Below are 20,546 nucleotides of genomic sequence, written 5' to 3' on the forward strand. Positions count from 1 at the left end.
TAATAGCGATAGAATTGGCATGAAAAAATGTACCTAAAACGATCATTTGTACTGAATTTTTAAGATTAGAAATTATCAAATAGAACCACACCACATTTCATAATTCATATGTGATGTAGATTTTACTGCTGACCTTAGAATTTCATAGATTTCATAGAATTTACAGTGCAGAAGGAGGCCATTAGGCCCATCGAGTCTGCACCAGCTCTTGGAAAGAGCACCCTACCCGAGGTCAACACCTCCACCCTATCCCCTATCCCCAGTTCCCAGTAGCCCCAGCCAACACTAAGGGCAATTTTGGACACACTAAGGGCAATTTAACATGGCCTGTGGGAGGAAACCGGAGCACCCGGAGGAAACCCACGCACACACGGGGAGGATGTGCAGACTCCGCACAGACAGTGACCCAAGCCGGAATCGAACCTGGGACCCTGGAGCTGTGAAGCAATTGTGCTATCCACAATTGAGAGTGTCCAATCAGTAAGGTGAATCTAATGTTAAATATAAATAAAGTAGATATTTGTAGTTTAAATGAACCTATTTTGAATGTACTTTCTGAAATGCTGATGTGATGCAGCTTGAGATGCAACCCTATTTTTAATACAGTACACTGTAATCTGTATGGAGTGTTTCAGGTGATGTGCCTTCTGACTTAGAATAGCCATAGATCTACATTGTACAAAGGTCCCGAAAGCTTGAAAGTGAAAGTACATCTGTCAGTATCTTGCGATTGTCTTCATTCACTTCAGGTTAGTGCCAAGTGCAGGAGTAATTCACAAGAGTAACTTGACACTAATGGATCTAAACTGCAGCTAAAAAAACATCATTTTATGATCTTTAGCAAATATCTTACACTTTATTCGTTCTTATGCATCAGAACTTCTGTATTAATTCATCTCAGCACATTTATCCTCAATTAACTTAGATGATTGTCGTTGGTGTGTAGAATCATGCAAGTGGGGTCTGTTACCATTTCTTCATTTCCTCGTTAATTTCTGGGGTACTTTTGAGTTAATTGAGGTGAATTTACTATGAGTTCAAGGTTAATATTGTTGTGGTTCAATGTACACATACATTTAAGGGGATATATCTTAAACTGGTTTTGATCGCTATCACCAAGGCAGTCTGTGATGTAGTAGTTCTATGACTCTGAACTGCTTCAATATTTTTAAGCCAGAGTTGGATAGATTCTGGGAAAGCAAGAGGGTGATAGGTTAACGGGGGTGGGCAAGATGCAGGTTTGAGGTTACTGGCAGATCACCCATGATCTTATTAAATGGCGGAGCAGGGTCAAGGTACTGAATATCCTACTCCTGCTCCTTGTTTGTATGTTCGTATGTAACTCAGTATCGAGTGGCAGCTGTAGAAATCACAAGGGCCATAGTGGTATTGTCACTGGACCAGTAAACCAGAGACCAGAGTAATGCTTTGGAGACCCAGGTTCAAATCCCGCCACCGCAGATGGTGCAATTTGAATTTCATAAAAATTGGAATTAAAAGTCTAATGATGACCATGAAACCATTGTCAATTGTTGTAAAAGATCCACCTGATTCACTAATGTCCTCGAGGGAAGGAAATCCGCTGTCTTTATCTGGTCTGGCCTGCATGTGATCAAGTTATTAATCTCTATGCTGTTTGTGCACACTTCCCGACATATAAAAGAGAGTTTATTTCAAAACATATCTCATTGGTTCTGAAGCATTTGCAGATGTCCTGTGGTGATATGTATTATATCTTCTTGTACATTAGTGATAAAAACAAAATTGGTGCATTCTTATGAAATTACTTTGAAAAATTTAAACAGCAACTCAGATTTGTTAAATGGATTAAAGTTTATTCAATGTAAAGTCGATTCATGGCATGAAGAGTATATTACAAATTTACATATTTGCTTAGGCTCTTGGGTTTTGTCCTTAATTAGCTAAATTTAACTTAATCGAAACAGTTAGTATTGCTGAACAAAAAGACACATCAAAGCTTTTGGTCTCGCACCCATCATGACAGATACAAGAATGTCAAATTTCAAAGGGAGCAACCATTTATACTGCACACGAAAAGGGTGCTGATTGGTTGGCAAGTTGACACGGGTTGGTCAAGGCATTGCCATGGAGAATGCACGAGGAAACAACTGTCTCTCACGCTTTTGTTTAATGCAGAAAAGGTTCAATATGTGGACATGTTCCCTTTGCCCGCAGAGGACAGGTCCATGCATTTGAATATATGTAGCTTCTAGCAAGCATAAGTGAACTACATTGTGACCAAAACTGACAATCTTAAATTGGTTGTTAGTTTAATTCTTCGCAAATTTGGGATTATTCAGCAAGTGCTGTCTAATTGCAGAATTGCATCTAGTTAGACCTTATGTCCCAGACTGGTTGAGTACAATCTGCCTATTGTGAACAATCGATGGGACCCGCTGTTTTGTATGATTCGCCAGTCATTGGGATTTACGACCTCAATACCTGGAATCGGTACTGATCACAGACTCATTTATGCAGCATGCATCTCCACTTCTCGATTGTAGTCAAGCAGCCAGAGTGAAAAGCTGCCTGGCTATTGGGCGGGTTGCACTTAACTGCAGCAAGGGTTTGGAGAGGAGCCGGAGAAAGCTGGGGGAAGGCAGCTGAAGATTGGAATATAGGTGGGAAACTGCTAGAAAGGGCAGTAAGGGAGGGGGTTTGTGGTTAGTGGGGAAAATTGTAGGTCAGAACCACAAAATATTGGGTAGACCGGAATTTCAACCACAAAGAGTTTTATTTGAAAGTGGCTAAGTTGCTTATTGTCTATCAGTAGTCTGTAAGATGAGTTAGAATTAATTTTAAATATGCAACAGCAAGGGGAATCTCTGTACATCATATCTGGGACCGTCCTATTACAGATGCTGCCTGAATCCCAGTAGTTACTGCAAATAATGCTCTTCATCAGCAGATTAACAGCATTATAATAGGGCTCAACTTTATTAGAAAACTGAAATGTTTAATTGGGTAGGAATACGCAAACTGGCTTGATGGTACTTGAATATCAGATTACTCAATGCAATGACGCAACTCGCTTTATTTTGCAAAAATGTCATCAGACGCCTGGGCAAAACACCAAGATCACCATCAGCTTCGATAGGAGTAGGAGGGGAAATTAATGGAGCTACATCAAGATGGAAAACCAAGTGTGGTTTTCAAAGCTTGAATATTACAGAAGGAAGGGACATGTCAAGAAGTAAGCAGTTCCTCAATTTATGGTCTCTTGAAGAGAAAGATAAATGTACTGATAACATGGGTAACATGACACTGCTGCTTAATCTACCCATCCAGTTTTGAAACAACTTCTTCAAAGTAGTCGAGTTGATGAATTGCTGCAGAGGAAATTTGCTGTTGCATAAAAAGGAATTCACAATCATCAACATTTATTAACAACTGCGGTGACAGTACAGTCCCTGTATAAGGTAGTCAATTATAAAGTACATCACACAATTACTTTGTGTATAAGCAACCTCTTTACTGCTCACATGCATTTTATATAATATAATGATCTTTATTGTCACGAGTAGGCTTACATTAACCCTGCAATGAAGTTGCTGCGAAAATCTCCTCGTCATCACATTCCGCCGCCTGTTCAGGTACACTGAGAGAGAATTCAGAATGTCCAAATTGCCTAACAGCACGTCTTTTGGGATATGTGGGAGAAAACCGGAGCACCTGGCGGAAACCCACGCAGACACGGGGAGAACGTGCAGACTCCGCACAGACAATGGCCCAAGCCGGGAATCGAACCTGGGACCCTGGAGCTGTGAAGTAATAGCGTTACCCACTGTGCTACCGTGCCGCCAAATGGAACATTATACACAAACGTACAAAAATGACAGATGGGAAAAGACTTTTGAACTGCCCCGTACTCAAGATGACTGAAACATCCTTAATACATTTCCTATCCCCACCAAAAAGCTTTCCCCCTCTCCCCACCCCCAACCACTTAATCTCTTCTGACTAGCAAAAACACGGGGCAATTGGGGGGGGCGGGGGGGGCTGGGAGGGGGGGGAAGAGAAGTAATCTGGAAAATTCCTCTTTCAGCTCTCCTCATCCCAGTCCTGACCAAGGAAACCAGTGCTGGCAACTGTGTCTACCATCCAGTAGCCAACACTTAGCTGGATAACCACAAGACCAGGACCAGAGATTTTGATTGGTTGAGTACAAGGGCCCACAAAGTACGATTTCCTCTACTTTATAGAAATTCTCCCTCTAACCTTTCCTTTGAAATCCTCTGACAATAAACCTTCCATCAGCCAACCTATTCCCGTTTTATCAAAGGCAACAGTGGACTTGTTCAGCAGCAAGTGCATGAAGCCCTTGTGCATCGATCCATATCTGATATTTCAGGGGCCTATATCAGGTCATCACAAAGTTTCTGCCAAACATTCCGTCAGAAATCATGGGCTTCGCCTCAGGATAAATCATAGGGTATGAGACAATTCCTGATGCACCATGAAAAACTACTGCCATCAAAAGGTGTTACATTAAATTACTAACTTGCTTCGACACAGCCTAATGTCACTTTAAATAATCCTACCTGAAGTGAGTGGAATCTGGTGAATGATAATTGTGGTACTCTGCACTGAATGTGCTGATAATATTCTATTTTAAGGGGGCAGTGGGAGTGTGGGGGGAGCAATGGGGAAAGAAAGATAATTTAGACACTAAAGAAACCTTTTGTGTATGAAGAGTTTCACTATAACACTGGTGGATTGAATAGCAAACATCTAAGTATTAATTAAATGCACAAGTCTGTGGAAGCAAGACTAACAGGCTGAAAACAATTGTAAAATCCTGAGTTCAGTTGTTGTGTAACAAAGGCTCAGGCAGTAAAGGAAATTACTAAGAAGCAATAAACAAGACTAAAACTAAATCAAACGTTAATCCAATAACAAACACAAAAATCGTCATTCTGCTTGGGTTCCAACACATTAGGGATGTGCTTTCTCCATATCTGATGAGGTGTACCACAGACTCATAATGTGCACACCTTTCTGCTCATTACTGCCTGTGTAAATATAATTATAAAGCGATATATCCTGAAAGTAATTGGGCTATTTCAGTTAATAAAATGAGAATTAAAGGCCAATAAGTAACAGCAATGTCTCTTTATAATCATTTATTATGTCTAAGATGTCGACAGCTTTCTCACGGTGATTATGACCAGGCTGAATAATACAGACACTCCAAGAACTGCAGCAATTACGATGGCAGATATTGCTCCAGGTCCCAGCGATCCTGCAAAACAAAAATCAATGCATGAGCAGAAATGAAGGGACATACATTTATATAGCGCTGCGCACACCCTCAAGACATCCCCAAGTACTTTAGAGACAATGAACTACTTTTGAAATTCAGTCACTGTCGTCATGTCGGAAGTGTGGCAGCCAATTTGAGCACAGCAAGCTCGAACAAGCAGCAACATGAGCCTTCATGAATAACCTCATACGTTTTGATTGCGGGTATTGAGATAAAATATTGGCTTGGTCACTAAGGTTGATTCTGTTTTTTTTCTTCGAAATATTGTGCGATCTGGGTGGGCAGATGGGGTATTGGTTTAATATCTCACCCAAAAGATAGCACTTGCGACCATGCAGCACTGCTCCAATTCTGCATTACATCATCAGCCTAGTTTCTTGTACTCAAGTCACTAAAGCAGGGCTTGAACCTACAACTTTCTTACTCTGAACGCTACCCAGTGAGCCCCAGCTGACACCCGTAACAATGATTGTGATAAAGCTACTGGACTTTGAGCAGAATTGCATTTATTCTTTGATCAGTCGTGGCACTTTTATTCCATTTTCTATTTTCCTTCCATTATCACGTTCCATTTGCAATCTGTTCATTCCATTACGCATTCTTCACCTTGGCGGCCCAGGCCATGCACATGTCAATACCGCTCTGAAATCGGTCAACGAAAGGCAAGATTCGAGCGAGACCCTTCAGATGGCTTGTTTTCTTCCCATCTGCATGGTGCTCCTAAAGGACTTTGGTCCGAGGAAAAATTGCAATTCCAGCTGATAAGATGCCTTACACCACCACAATGATGGCAACCTGGAGAGGTACTGTCTTTTGGGGAGACTGTGTAGCCATATTTTCTCTCCCTTCGGGAAGAGCAGCAACATAAACGGCAATCAGTTTGAAAAAGGTAGTCCCCATGGGGAACATGTAGTATATGTCATTTTGATTATTATTGTAATGTGTATTTGTAATCAGATGATAACAGCTTTGCAAACCACATTTTGATGAAATTACTGAAGGAAATTCTCCCATAATCATCTCTTCAATGCCGTGGCTACATCAAGGGATTTGTTAAATGTTCAAGTATTTTATCACTTGTGACAGGGTAAAGATCAATAATTCTTCTCTAGTGTGTTAGCCTCTAATTTATATGATTTTGTTCAGGCATTTGAGATGAATTGTAATTTCTAACTTCATTCTGTCTTCAGAAAAGCCTCAGTTAATACTCCAGAAATATTGTAATGTGATTTACTGGAAGGGATCTAATGGTACAACTGTGTATGAGAACTTTCATTGCATATTGATCCTTTAAAAATATTTTGTGTGATAAGTTGCCGAAAGTCAGAGCTGATACCTTCGTAGGAAGAGAAACTGGGTAAACAATTGTGCATCTTCCTAACCAATCCGATTTTAGGATTGTGAAATTAACACAAGGACTGAAAGGGAAGTCTAAATTAGCAAATACAGTGCCATATCAGATAGTGAGAGATAAAGCAGGAGGGAGAGAGGAACACTGGATTGTAAGAAAGTGAAGACAGGAAGGTAAAGTAAAAGAAAATAATGTGGTGCTTTATAAAATCTACAATTAAAACCTGAAACTTGGAACTCCCTCCCTAACAGCACTGTGGATGTACCTACACCTCATGGACTGCAGTGGTTCAGGAAGGCAGCTCACCACCTCCTTCTCAAGGGCAATTAGGGATGGGCAACAAATGTTGGGCTAGCCAATGACCCCCCATATCCCAAGAATGAATATTTTTTTTTAAGTGATAGCAGTGACTTTGTTTGGCAGTAATATCACACCATTAGAAGTGTGCTTAAACTGAAATGGACAACACATTACTCGCTGTGGTTTAGTTCATATCTAGTACACAGATACAAAAGCTTCCGTTCTTTATTATGGTGAGGTCAACAGCAAGATACTGTTCTCACCAAACTAATGAGGTAGAGCAACACATTTCAGACAGTAACCCTTATATTTCCATGTTTAAAGGTATAGGTAAAGTCCCCATGGTCGCAGATGACCATAGGCTGACTGGTGGGGATTGAACTTGAGGTTTACCGCACCTCAGGCGAAGGTGTAGTCTTCATGCCCAACCTCAGCGATATAGCAATTGAACCTACGCTGTTGGCCTTGCTCTGCATCACAAACCAGCTGTCCAGCCTACTGAGCTAAACCAGCTCCCACATTTAACTATACATCTGCCCTCACCTGACGTTGCTGTGGCATTGCAAATAACTTGGTGCAAGGGCCATTAGCATCAATGTTGTTTTGACAGCAAATAATGGGAAATGTGCACCACTAATTGTTGGACTCGTTATTCTAGACTTCTATCTCAGCTTAAGCCATCATAGGGGCAATTTTACAAATTTACAATTTTCACTAGAATTGCAAATTTGTAAAATTGTGCCTTCTAAATTCCCATGGCATTGACAGTTAATGAAGTGTTTTAAGCAGCAGCCTGCCTCTGAAACTGCCAATAGCACACTGGCAGAAAAGCTTATTTAAAGCCTTCTTCATAATCACAGTGGTTTGGACATTCATCTCTGAGGCCTGAGTTTACGAACAGCACTGATTGATGCAAGTCTCCTGTGTGAGCTACCTTGAAGGAACCTATGCAAAAGGGATTTAGGAAATTTCCATCCAGTTCCCACTAGGGCAGCATTCTTCTAATTCTTTCACATGGTGTGGGCGTCGCTGGCTAAGCCAGCATTATTTACCCATCCCTCACCAAACGCAAAATTGTCAATAAACAGTGTGTACAGTGAAATGAGTAAACAAAAATCACATTAAAACTGCTGTGTGTTTGCTTCTGAGGTTGAAGTCAAACCGTATTATTGAATAAAACATACTGGTCTTTATTCATCATCAGATTATTCCAAAGCTGAGCTAAAAGTGCTCAATGTTGATACTGAATGATCAAAATGGAAAATAAATTGACCTACTTGTAGGCACCTTGCTGAGCATGAGAATTTACAAATGTAGTGTTTGTACATCCCAAAAGTTCAGATGGTTAGAAGTAATCAAAATCAAATAAAAGGTTCTAGAAGTCGAAACTAGCTCCTCAGCAAATCATTAATATTTAGGGTTCTCGAGTTTTAAACAGATTATAATTTTACAATTGAATCTCATCAGTGGGATTCTCCAGATGGCAATTAAATCAACTGGAGAGAGGTGAGAATTGTGCACTTAACATTATGGAAATGAATGCCAGTGGTAGTAGGGCAGGAGGAGATAACGGACGGGGACAGCAGGACAGAGTGGGTACAAATCCTTAGGGCATCTAAACATGAGGATTAGAGTTCGAACACAGAGGCATTGGATAGCTGGCTGGCGGTGTAGATCAGTTTGGGTGATGGGGAGAGATGCTTGTTGTGAAATAGGATGCAGTGAGTGGAATTTTGAACAAACCAAAGGGTGCCTAGTGTAGAGAGTGGGGGCTTCCCAGGACAGCATTGGAACAGTCAACCTTGGAGAGAGGTGACAAAAATTTTGAGGTGAGCTTTAGCAAAGGATAGGCTGAGGCAGAGGTGGAGTGGGTAATACAATAGAGTTGAAAGCAGCCAATCTTTGGGATGGAGATGATAGGGCTGAGAAGCTCAACTCAGGATCAAATAGGATTCACGCCTGCCGACAGTATGCTTCAACCTCATATAGTGGCCAGGAAGGGAGATGGAATTTTGGCCAGGAGACAGAGTGTGTAAGGAGAACTGAAGATGATGGCTTCGGCATACGTGTGCCAGTGAATGTGTACATGAGAGAGAGAAACCGAACAATCAAACCCTGGTCCAAACAATAAGCAATGGAGCTGGTGTCGGAATATTTGCTAATTGGACCCAGGAATGAACTCTACATTGGGAAAAGAGTCAATGCAATCTTCTTCAGATACTTAATTTAACAAATCAACTGGTAGACATATATGTGCCTTGCTGCATTCTGATATTTTTGTATCTGCAGGCTTAGCTGAGATTTGAAATTCACAATAAAGTCATTGGTACAAATTCATGTCGGACTATAACACTATGGCCGGCACATTGATGCAGCAATGTACTTAATATGGTTCCTGAATCAAAATGACATTATGGCAAGCACAGCTTAGAATTATTAACCAATTTTAAAAATGTCAAACTGTGATTTTCCCATTTTACCTTTCTCCACAGGTTCCGAGTCATCTGGGAAATATCCATAATCAGAAGTCATTGAACTGTCCTCTACAGAGTTCCCAGGAGTGACAGTCTCTACCGCACCACCACCTGAGGATATCTCCAGGGCTTCGCTCGGAGGAACCAGAACAAGAGACCCCTGTACTTCATAAGCAAGACCTGCAAGCACACAGTTTTTGAAAATTCACTTCAACATTTTAGAGATGCAATATCCTCCTATCTCAAACCTTTGCCTGGTTGTATTGAATATTGCCAGCTACCATCAATTTGTAAATGTCACTATAAACAAACTTACCTTTCATACGTTATATTAATTCAAAAACAATGGTTACTTTTTCCCTATGGCCAATACTGTAGTCTGAAAAGACATTTGTTGTTAAACGGAATGACATTCCTAGGTAAGATGCAATGCTGAAAGAAAGTAAATTTTGTTTATTGGATTACCATGCTTAACCTTCATAATTGGTCATTAATCATGAAGAGAATTAATCTTTCTTTATTGTACTGACTGTGCGTTAAATTAAATTGAAATTTTCCCCCCTGTTTAGCGTACTCATGGATAATGGTTTAATAAAGTCCAGGAGCTGACTTGGTCGGTTTTCTTCAAAGGCAATATAATGTAGCTGAGCGCCAATTAAAGCACTTCCGCAGTAATGTTGTTGAATCCTTATTGATTCTCCATAGAATTGCACGTGTAGAGTCTACAGCACCGAAACAGGCCATTCATCCCTGCTGGTCTGGAGCAGTGTTCCTCCACACCAGCTTCAGGTCACTTTAATGATTTCTACACACCCTCCCTCCAAATCAATTCCATTCCCCTGCTCCCAAATCAATTCCATTCCCCAAACTTCCCCTTGAATATTTCAATTATATCGGCCGAAAGCACTCCCAGTGGTAACCAATTCCAGCATTCGTTGTAAAGAAATTTTCCCTGAATTCTTTATTTAGTAAGTGGCTACCTTATCTTTGAGCCTCCTTGTGCTGGACTCAGAAACAATTGAAAATGATTTCTCCATATCCACCCTCGTCAATCCCTTTATCATGTTAAAGACCTCAGTTAGATCCCTTAAAATCCCTGAGATTCTTACTCGATTTTTATTTCCAGAGCTGCTCAATCCATCTGCTCATTTCTGATTGCAATTCATGTAAATCATCATTGGGAAAGGGATGGAAATTTGGTCCACAATGGGAACCAAATCATTCAATTTCTCATATTTTAAGGTCAAGCAATTTGAAATTCTGCTCCCATTAGTTTCATTCTCAAGTCAACAAATGTGATTAATGCAGAAAAATGTTATAGACTATATTTCTATTTGTTGCAGTAATGTTATTAAAAATGCTGCTTTAAAATAGACAGACAGTGCGTCTGCTACAGCTGTAATTAAAGTGTCGTAAAAGTGAGATAATCATTGACTCTATCCATTTACTTGTTTACATATGGAGGGCTAATGGAATAGTGTTAATGTTTGGATGGTTACCTGGGATGTCGATAATTTATGGGGAATTGTGTTTAATCCTAGCTAAGCAGGTCATGGGGCATTTTAGTGGTCTTGTGTTTGGGGTACAGATAATGTCCACCAGTTGATTTGTTAAATTAAGTAACTGAAGATTTCCCAATGTAGAGTTCATTCCTGGGTCCAATTAGCAAATATTCCGACACCAGCTCAGTTCATTTTCATTTCATTAATGGATGGACCCACATCTGACTGTAGTTTTTGCAGTTTTGCTATGGTTTTTTGAGTTGAACAGAAGTTTCTCCTGTCTGCTCTTGAAAGGGTCTCTCTCCAAAAGGTCTCTACCTAGAGAACAGCAAGTAAACCTGATTGTTAACTTTATTAATTAGTGGCATTTGAACTATGTTGGATTGCTTGATTGGAATACATATAATGAAGGTGCAGGGCATAAGTTAATGTGTCTCCTTTTATGTAAGAACTGTTTAACTGTTAATTGTAAATCAATGTCTTTGGTGTTAACGTGGCTAATTCTGTGTTTAAATTAAAGTTTATTTTAAGATACAAGACACCTACTGGTCAGCGTTATCACTCCTGGGGTGAAGCATCTTTTCGTCCCAGTTTTACAAAGTGCAAAACTGTTTGGATTTCGTGTCCAGCGTCGTAACTGAAATCGGGGTCTTGCCTGGTATCCTAACCCAAAAGCAAATGAATCTACACCATGTTACAGCCATTTCCTGGAGTCAATCTCCAGTATCATTCACAACATTGCTGTCTCAGGACAGCGTGCTCACTCCCACACTACTACATACACTGTATACTGTGATTCTAACGTATATCAGCATGTAGAAGAATTGCGATTTAAAAAAAGAAGCAATTTTTCTTATGCCATGTACACAAACTGAAAATGAGAAACAGTAAACTGGGCTTGGTATATGACATTGTCACATCACCAGGTCTTATAGAATCATGCATTTGACAGAGATAGAGGGCATTCAGCTCATTGTGCCTGTGATGGTGAAGATGAGGAAAGCTAATCTGAAACAATTTTTATCATGGAATCCCAAGAGTGCATGCAGAAGGAGGCTTTTCAAGTCTGCACCAACCCTACCTAGGCCCACTACCCTACCCTGACTCCATAAATCCACACGTTAATCATGGCCAATCCAGTTAACCTGCACATATTTGGGCAATGGGTGGAAACCAGAGCACCCGGAGGAAACCCACGCACAAACGGGAAGAAAGAGCAAACTCCACAGAGACAGTCACCCAAGGATGAAATCAAACCCAGGTCCCTGGTGCTGTGAAGCAGCAGTGCTTACCACTGTGCCACCATGCCCAATCACAGAGCTATTTCACTGACTTCAGGTGCAATTCACCTGAATCCAATAGCGATTTACACAGGTCACACAAGAGGAGATAAAGCAGGCCTCAGGAGGTTTCTTGTCAGCTCTCCCTGTAGGTGATTTTCATTTATTACAATACAGAAGCTGGGTCACTGTCTGTGCGGAGTCTGCACATCCTCCCATGTGTGCGTGGGTTTCCTCCCACAGTCCAAAGATGTGCGGGTTAGGTGGATTGGCCATGCTAAATTGCCCGTAGTGTCCTAAAAAAGTAAGGTTGGGGGGGGGGGGGGGGGGGGGGTTGTTGGGTTATAGGTATAGGGTGGATATGTGGGTTTGAGTAGCGTGATCATTGCTCGGCACAACATCGAGGGCTGAAGGGCCTGTTCTGTGCTGTACTGTTCTACGTTCTATGTTCTATAAGCAGTCTCAGCCAAGCAGAGTAATACCAGGCTGGACACTTTAGCTTCAGAGATCAGATTAAATCGGTTGTCTTCAGAGTAAAATATATTATAAAGGGCAAGCTGCATTCTGTTACACATCGACCACAATAAATTACTGGCTGGAGCATCTCCAACCTCCTCTATTTGATTTCTTTAAGATAGAACATTAGTCACAGATGTACAAACAGTCTGAATAAAAAGCACCCAGTAATTGGGTAATGTGCATTTTATGGCTCTTGTCAGTGAAATAGTGCCACCTGCTGACAGTATCTTGCAATATCATAAAATAGACCATCTCCCTTTGAGACAGCAGGATTGTTCAAACCCGGAATGCCAACTGGGAGCCGAGACTAACAGCAGCAGCATGGGAAATGTGGAGGCATGCTTGGCTTAAGAATGACATTGGCGTTCAGGAACCAGTGAGCAATAGCAGCCTGACTGCACACACCTTTCTCACCTGCAGCCACAACACTGCCCCCACAATGTTGCCCCCAACCCCAGCCTGGCTCTCAACAGCCCTGCTCAAAGAGAGCAGGAAAAATCGATCATTAAAATGGATCTGTTTGGAAATATTTAAGCAAGAGGTCAGGGGACACATTGGTACAAACGACAAAGGTAAAAAAAAGGGATGAGGTTCCAAGAGCAGAATATAGAGACTTAGGAAATAAGGTGAAAAGTAGGACCTCAAATGTAGGGATCTCAGGATTACTAACAGTGCCACGTGATTATCAGAGTAAAAATAGCAGGCTACATTGGATGACTATGTGGCTGAAGAGATGTTACGAGGAGGGCGGTATCAGGTTCCTGGGATATTGAGACCGGGTTCTCTGGGAGGTGGGACCAGTAAAAACGGGACCGGTATCACCTGGTCATGACCGATGTTTTGGGGGAGGAGGGTGTATTTGCAGGAATGGTTAGGGAAGGTTTAAACTAAAATGGTGATGGGAGGGTAACCTAAGCAAGGAGTCAGAGGAGGGAGAATCAAGGACAAGAACAAAAGACAGCAAGGGGAATAAGAAAAGTGATACGCAGAGAAATCAAGGACCAGAATCAAAACGTGCCTCAGTTAAAAATAGTGGGAACAGGACAAGAAATGTTAAAAAGATTACCTTAAAGCGCGGTGCATTCATGATAAAATGGCTTAATCACAGAAATCTATGTAAACGCATATGATGCCGTTGGAATTATGGAGGCAGTGATGGGAACTGAACATCTGGGAATATTCAGTATTTAGGAAGGACAGACAAAAAGGAAAAGGCCGTGGGCTGCATTGATGGTGAAGGAAGAAAGTAACGCAATAGTGAGGAACGATATTAGCTCCGTCAATGTCGAATCTGTATGGGTAGAGCTGAGAAACATCAAGAGAAAAAAATGTTATTAGGGGTTGTATATAGATGCCAAATTGTGGTTGTGATGGTGGGAATGGCATTAAACAGGAAATTACAGATGCATGGATTAAAAGAATATATGTCATTATAGGTAGCTGTATAGACTGGGCAAATCAAATTCGTAACAATACCACAGCGGAGGAATTTCTGGAGTGTATATGAGGTGGTTTTCTGAACCTATACATTGAGGAACCAACGAGAACAGGTCACCTTAAACTGGGTGTTGTGTAATGAGAAAGGAATAATTGGCAATCTAGTTGTGCGAGAACCCTTGGGGATGAGTGACCATGATATGATAGAATTCTTCATTATGATGGAGAGTGATGTGGGTGATTCTGAGACTAGAGCCGGGTTTCTCTCAGCCCATGCCGGTTCGGAGAATTGCCGAGCCGGGCACGATTTGCGCGACGTTGCCCCGACGCCAGCTGTCAATTCTCCGGTCACCTGAGAATCGACACCAGTGGCGCTGGCACAGTCGGCGCGGCGCCGGTCAACCCCCAGCAATACTCCACCCATGATGGGCCGAGTGGCCGCCAAGAAGGCCCAGGTCCCGATGGCGCAGTTCACATGTAGTCTTATCCGGCGGGACCTCGGCATCCTTCCTGTCGGGTGCAGCCTGGTGGGGGGCAGGAGGGGGGGTCCGACACCGGTGGGTGGGGTGGGGGAGCCTCCACCATGACATGGTCCGCAATCGGGGCCAACCGATCGGCGGGACGGCCTCTCCTGGTTGGGGCCTCTTTTACTCCGTGCCGGCCCCTGTAGCCCTACGCCATGTTGCGTTGGGGCCGGCGCGGAGAAGGAAGCTACCGTGCATGCACGAGTTCATGCCAGTCGCAGCGCGCATGCGCAGACCCCCCGGCGCACGTTTGACACCGGTATTGGCAGCTAGAGCGGCGTGAGTCACTCCAGTGCCGTGCCGGGCCCCTGTAGGGCAGACGATCACTACACTTAGTGGTCTGATGATGCCATCATTAAACTCTCCGGTTTTTACAGCGGCGTCAACACTCTGCAGTCAGAAGGGAGAATCCCGCCCCAGGGTCCTGAATCTTAAAGAAAATTACACTGGTGTGAGGCACAGGTTGGCTATGATGGATTGATGAATGTTACTTAAAGGGATGACGGTGGGCAATAGCAAAGATAAAACAGGAAAGATGGCCAAACTATAGCTTACAAAGGAAATTAGAGATAGTATTACATCCAAGGGAGAGGCATACAAATTGGCCAGAATAAACAATAGACCTCAGACTTCCGGTGGCAACATTGGTGTGAGTGTTCGCACATTTGGCAGCTCCTGCTCGAGGCATTTTCTTTCCGCCTTTTCCCCGTATACCGGAAAAGGTGTAGAGGTGGTGGAGGAACGTTTTACTCCACCGGTGGAGTCAGTGGATGGATTCGCGGACCAGAAGTGGGATGAGAAGGAAGGAGCTGTAGGAACCAAAAACACTTTGTGCGACACAGGGTAAGTTAGCAGAGAGTAAAGGGTCAGCCCTACCAGGCCAATGGTCAACGGAACAGCTGGTGGACCTCCTTAACGAGAAGTTTAACTGGAAGAGAAGGGAGGCTCAGGAGGATCTGGCAAAGGTGGTGGGCCCATTAAAAGCGGAGATCGATCAAGTGGTGCAAAGGCTGGAGACCCAAAGCCATGCGATCCAGAAAGTGGAAGAGGCAGTGGGGGAGCACGAGGAGCAGCTTACATCCTTAGCGGCCGAGTTTGGGATGATGCAGGAGACCCAGAAGCAACTAAAGGAAAAGGTGGAGGATCTGGAAAACCAATCCAAAGACAAAATTTAAGAATGATTGGGATGCCAGAAGACATCGAGGGAGCGGACACTTGCTCATATGTAGCCAACAATGTTAGAGCAGCTGATGGGGGAGGGGGCCTTCGATCGGCCCTCGCAGGTCGACCGGGCGCATAGGGCACTGATGAGGAAGCTGCAGCAACTAAGCTGCCGAGGTAGATGGTGGTGCGGCTCCATAGGTTCCTGGATAAAGAAAAGATCTTGCGTTGAGCTAGGCAGACAAGGAGATGCACTGGGAGGGAAATGAGCTCCGGGTCTATCAAGACCTGGGTGTGGAGCTGGCCAAGAGGAGAGCCGGGTTTAACCTAGTCAAGGCTGCCCTCTCCAAGAAGAGGGTGACGTACGGCATGCTGTACCCGGCCCGCCTTTGGGTGACTTACAAACAACAGCAAGTATTATTTTGGGACGCCAGAGGAGGCAGCGGATTGTTTTAGAGTCAATGAATTGGCAGGAGGGGGAGGACATTAAACTTTGGAGGAACTATGAGGAGATTGGATGTGGGGCTGTTAGTAGTCGAGGTGGTGTGAGAGCAGGTGAGGGCCGCCATTTGGGTGTATGTGAAGCTGAATGACATGGGGGTGGTTCCAGCCACCACGCTATGGAAGGCACTCAAGGCAGTAGTCATGGGAAGTTTATATTGTTCCAGGCTATAGGGATAAAACAGAGCAGGCAGAGATGGCTAGGTTGGTGGAGGAGATTCTGAAGGTTGACAGGAAGTATTCAGAGGCCCCAGAGGCATGGTTGTTGAAGGAACGGCAGTGGCTTCAGATGGAGTTTGGGTTGGTGTCTACTGGTAAAGCAGTGGGGCTCTTGCGGAGGGCCGGGGGGCAGAGTATTAATACGGGGAGAAGGCAAGTAGGATGGTGGCGCACCAACTAAGGAAGCAGGAGGCGGCGAGGGAGATTGGAAATTTGGAAAGATGAGGGGGGAGAGTGGTGCTGGACCCGGTGTAGGTGAATGGGGCCTTCGAGGAAATTTATAAGAGGATCTATGCATTGGAGACCCCGGCCGGGGGTGGGTTGGGGGGGGGGGGGGGATCCGGCGATTCCTAGATGGATTGGAGTTACCAAAGGTAGAGGAGGACCTGGTTAGGGGGATTGATGCTCGTGCTCCCCCACTGCCTCGTCCACTTTCTGGATCGCATGGCTTTGGGTCTCCAGCCTTTGCACCACTTGATCGATCTCCGCTTTTAACGGGCCCACCACCTTTGCCAGATCCTCCTGAGCCTCCCATTGGATTGATGAGGTAATGGATGGTATGGGGCGAGGCAGGCAGAGAAGGCCCCACCCCGGATGGGTTCCTGGTGGAATTCTACAAGAGATTCTCTGGGGATCTGGGGCACCTGCTACTAGGGCATATAACAAGGCGAGGGACAGGGGCAACTCCCCCCTCCATTATGGCAGGCTTTGGTATCCTTAATTTTGATGAAGGATAAAAGCCCGGAGCAGTGCGGGTTCTACTGCTCGATATCACTGCTTAATTGGGATGCCAAACTGTTGGAAATGATCTTGGCCTCGCGGATTGAGGACTCTGTGCCAGGAGTGATAGGGGAAGACCAGATGGGATTTGTAAAGGGGAGAAATCTGTCGACAAACGTTAGGCGGTTGTTAAACGTGATAATGATGCCTCCGGAGGGGCAGAATGTGGAGGTGGCGGTCGCTATGGATGCGGAGACGGCATTCGACCAGGTGGAATGGGAGTATTTGTGGGAAGTGCTGGGGCGGTTTGGGTTCGTGCGGGGGTTTGAGGATTGGGTCTGATATGCAGGGCGTCGTTAGTGAGTGTAAGGACGAATCAGGTGAGTTCGGGGTACTTCGGGCTATACCATGGGAAGAGGCAGGGTGCCCACTCTCCCTGTTGCTTTTTGCCTTGGCAATATGGCCACTGGCAATGGCGCTCAGAGCATCAGGGAGTTGGAGAGGGATAGTGCAGGGGAGGGTGGAGCATAAGGTCTCGCTATATGCGGATCATCGGATTCACTGTGAGGCATTGGGGGTATCATGAACATTTTGGAGGAATTTCACCAGTTTTCCCATTGTAAGTTTTTTTTTTAATCATAAATTTAAACTTTTATTAAAAGAAAATAAGTTATATTTAAAGACACAAGCACCTTTACACAATTAACTGTACTATACAAACATTTCAGAAACTGAACTGGACTAGCCATATTAATACTGTGTCTACCAGGACAGGTCAAAGGCTAGGAATCCTACGGTGAGTAACTCACGTCCTGACCCCCCTCAAAGCCTGCCCACCATCTACAAGGCACAAGTCAGGAGTGTAATGGAATACTCTCCACTTTCCTGGATGAGTGCAGCTCCAACAACATTCGAGAAGCTCAACACCATCTGGGATAAAGCAGCCCACTTGATTGTTCCCCCTTCCACAATCATTCAAACCCTCCACCACCGACAAACAGTGGCTGCCATGTGTACCATCTACAAGATGCACTACAAGATGTTCCTTAGACAGCATCGTCCAAACCCATGACCACTACTAGAAGGACAAGAGCAGCAGATACCTGGGAACCCCACCACCTGGAGGTTCCCCTCCAAGTCACTCAGCACCCCAATTTGGAAATATATCACCATTCCTTCAATGTCACTCGGGTAAAATTCTGGAACTCCCTCCCTAACAGCACAGTGGGTGCAGCTACACCTCAAGGACTGCAGCGGTTCAAGAAGGCAACTCACCACACTTCCTTGCCAGTGAACTACTACTGGTCAGCAAACATAGCCATGGTTAGGAAGTGGGTGGTGGGGGAGGGGTCAGCATGGGAGCGGATGGAGGCAGCTTCTTGCAAGTGAACGGGTTTGGGGGCATTGTTGACGCTGCCTCTGCCGTTCTCGCCAGCCAAGTACTCCACGAGCCCTGTGGTGGTGGCAGCCCTGAGGGTGTTGGGACAGTGGTGGCAGCATCTGAGGTAGGAGGGTGCCTCGATGTGGGCACCGATCTGTGGGAATCATTGTTGTGCCGGTGGGGTGGGGGGTTGGACGCGGGGTTTCAAGGGTGATGGCGGACAGGGGTCGAGCGGTTTGGAACCATTTTGTTGGGGGAATTGTAGAACAGTCAACCTAATGTTGGTAGTGGGGAAAATACCAGAATCCATTCTAAAAGGTTTAATAACAGAGTACTTGCAGATTAGTGGTAGAATCGGACAGAGTCAGCATGGATTTACGAAAGGGAAATCATGTTTGACAAACCTACTAGAATTCTTCGAGGATGTAACTAGTAGAGTTGATGAGGAGGAGCCATTGGATGTGGTTTATTTGGGTTTTCGACAAAGTCCCAGATTAGAGTGTAAAATTAAAGTACATGGGATTGGGGTAGTGTATTGAGATGGATAAAAAACTGGTTGGCAGGCAGGAGACAATTCTTTTTCTGAATGGCAGGAAGTGACTAGTGAGGTTCCTCAGGAATCGGTGCTGGGACTCCAGCTAATCACAGTATAAATCAATGATTTAGATGAGGGAACTAAATGTAATATCTCCAAATTTGCAGATGACACAAAGCTGGGTGCGAGAGTGAGCTGTGAGAAGGATGCAGAGTTCCTCCAGTGTGATTTCGACAAGCTGTGTGAGTGGTTAAATGTATGGCAGATGCCGTATAATGCGGTTAAATGGGAGCCTATCTATTTTGGTAGTAAAAACAGGAAGGCAGACTATTGTCTGAACAGCTGTAAATTGAGAGGGGAATGTGTAAAGAGACCTGGGTTTCCTCATGCACCAGTCGCTGAAGGTAAGCATGCAGGTACAGCAGGAGGTAAAGAAGGCAAATACGAGAGGATTTAAGTACAGGAGCAGGGATGTCTTGCTGCAATTATACAGGGGCATGGTGAGGCCACACCTGGAATATTATGTGCAGCTTTTGTTTCCTTATTTGAAGATGGATGGTCTTGCTATAGAGGGAGTCCAGCAAATGTTTACCAGACTGAATCCTGGGATGACGGGACTGTCGTAGGAGGAGAGATTGAGTCAGTTAGGATTTATTCGCTGGAGCTCAGAAGAACGAGGGGGGATCGGAGTGAAGTGAGGAGAAATGTCTTCACCCAGAGAGTGGTGAGCCTGTGGAATTCTCTATCACTGAAACCACAGAGGCTTTCTCTGTCCCGCCAAACTCATTTTCTGGTGTGGCACACCCCCGCCGGCAGCAGAATCCTCCGTCCCAGCAGCTGGTGGCCAATGGTGTTTCAGATTATGGCCACCCTTGCGCCGTTGGGAAAACTGCGGGCGTGAGTGCGCTGCCGGCGAAGTGGACGACCCCGCCAACGGAAATCTCACAGTGTATGTTTTCAAGAAGGAATTAGTTATAGCTCTTGGGGCGAAAGTGATCAAAGGATATGGGAGAGAAGGCGGGAACAAGTTACAGACTTGGATGATCATCCATAACTAGAATGAATGGCGGAGCAGGATCAAAGGGCTGAATGGCTTCCTCCTGCTCCTCTTTTCTATGTTTCGTTGTGTGATTATTTCAAACTTCTAGAAGCCGCAAAATATAACATAGTGACAGCTAGCATTTGTGAGAAAAACTCAAGCATTATAAATGAGATAAATTGAGATAATGCAATCCAACTTAGTACCTGAGAAAGAGAAAATCAGAGTGAACCCTGCAACCGGTGCAGACTCAATGGGCCGAATGGCCTCCTTCTGCACTGTAAATTCTATGAAATTCTATGAAATGACATGGTACCAC

The 20,546-nt window shown here is 44.2% G+C and overlaps 1 protein-coding gene across 1 annotated transcript in view; it reads right to left on the bottom strand.

The window, feature by feature from the left end:
- Positions 1–5,129: 5,129 nt before the first annotated feature.
- The window catches only part of LOC119976800 (protein SNORC-like), a 33,465-nt gene continuing 18,048 nt past the window's right edge, over positions 5,130–20,546 (bottom strand). Inside the window, exons 2-3 of the mRNA XM_038817593.1 lie at positions 9,416–9,589; positions 5,130–5,263 (exon numbers count right to left, since the gene is read on the bottom strand). Of these exons, the coding sequence (XP_038673521.1) occupies positions 5,154–5,263; positions 9,416–9,589 (284 nt within the window). The 3' untranslated portion in view covers positions 5,130–5,153. The remainder of the gene's footprint in view (positions 5,264–9,415; positions 9,590–20,546) is intronic.

The sequence above is a fragment of the Scyliorhinus canicula genome, chromosome 13 (assembly GCF_902713615.1).
Source record: "Scyliorhinus canicula chromosome 13, sScyCan1.1, whole genome shotgun sequence".
Classification (NCBI taxonomy): Eukaryota; Metazoa; Chordata; class Chondrichthyes; order Carcharhiniformes; family Scyliorhinidae; genus Scyliorhinus; species Scyliorhinus canicula.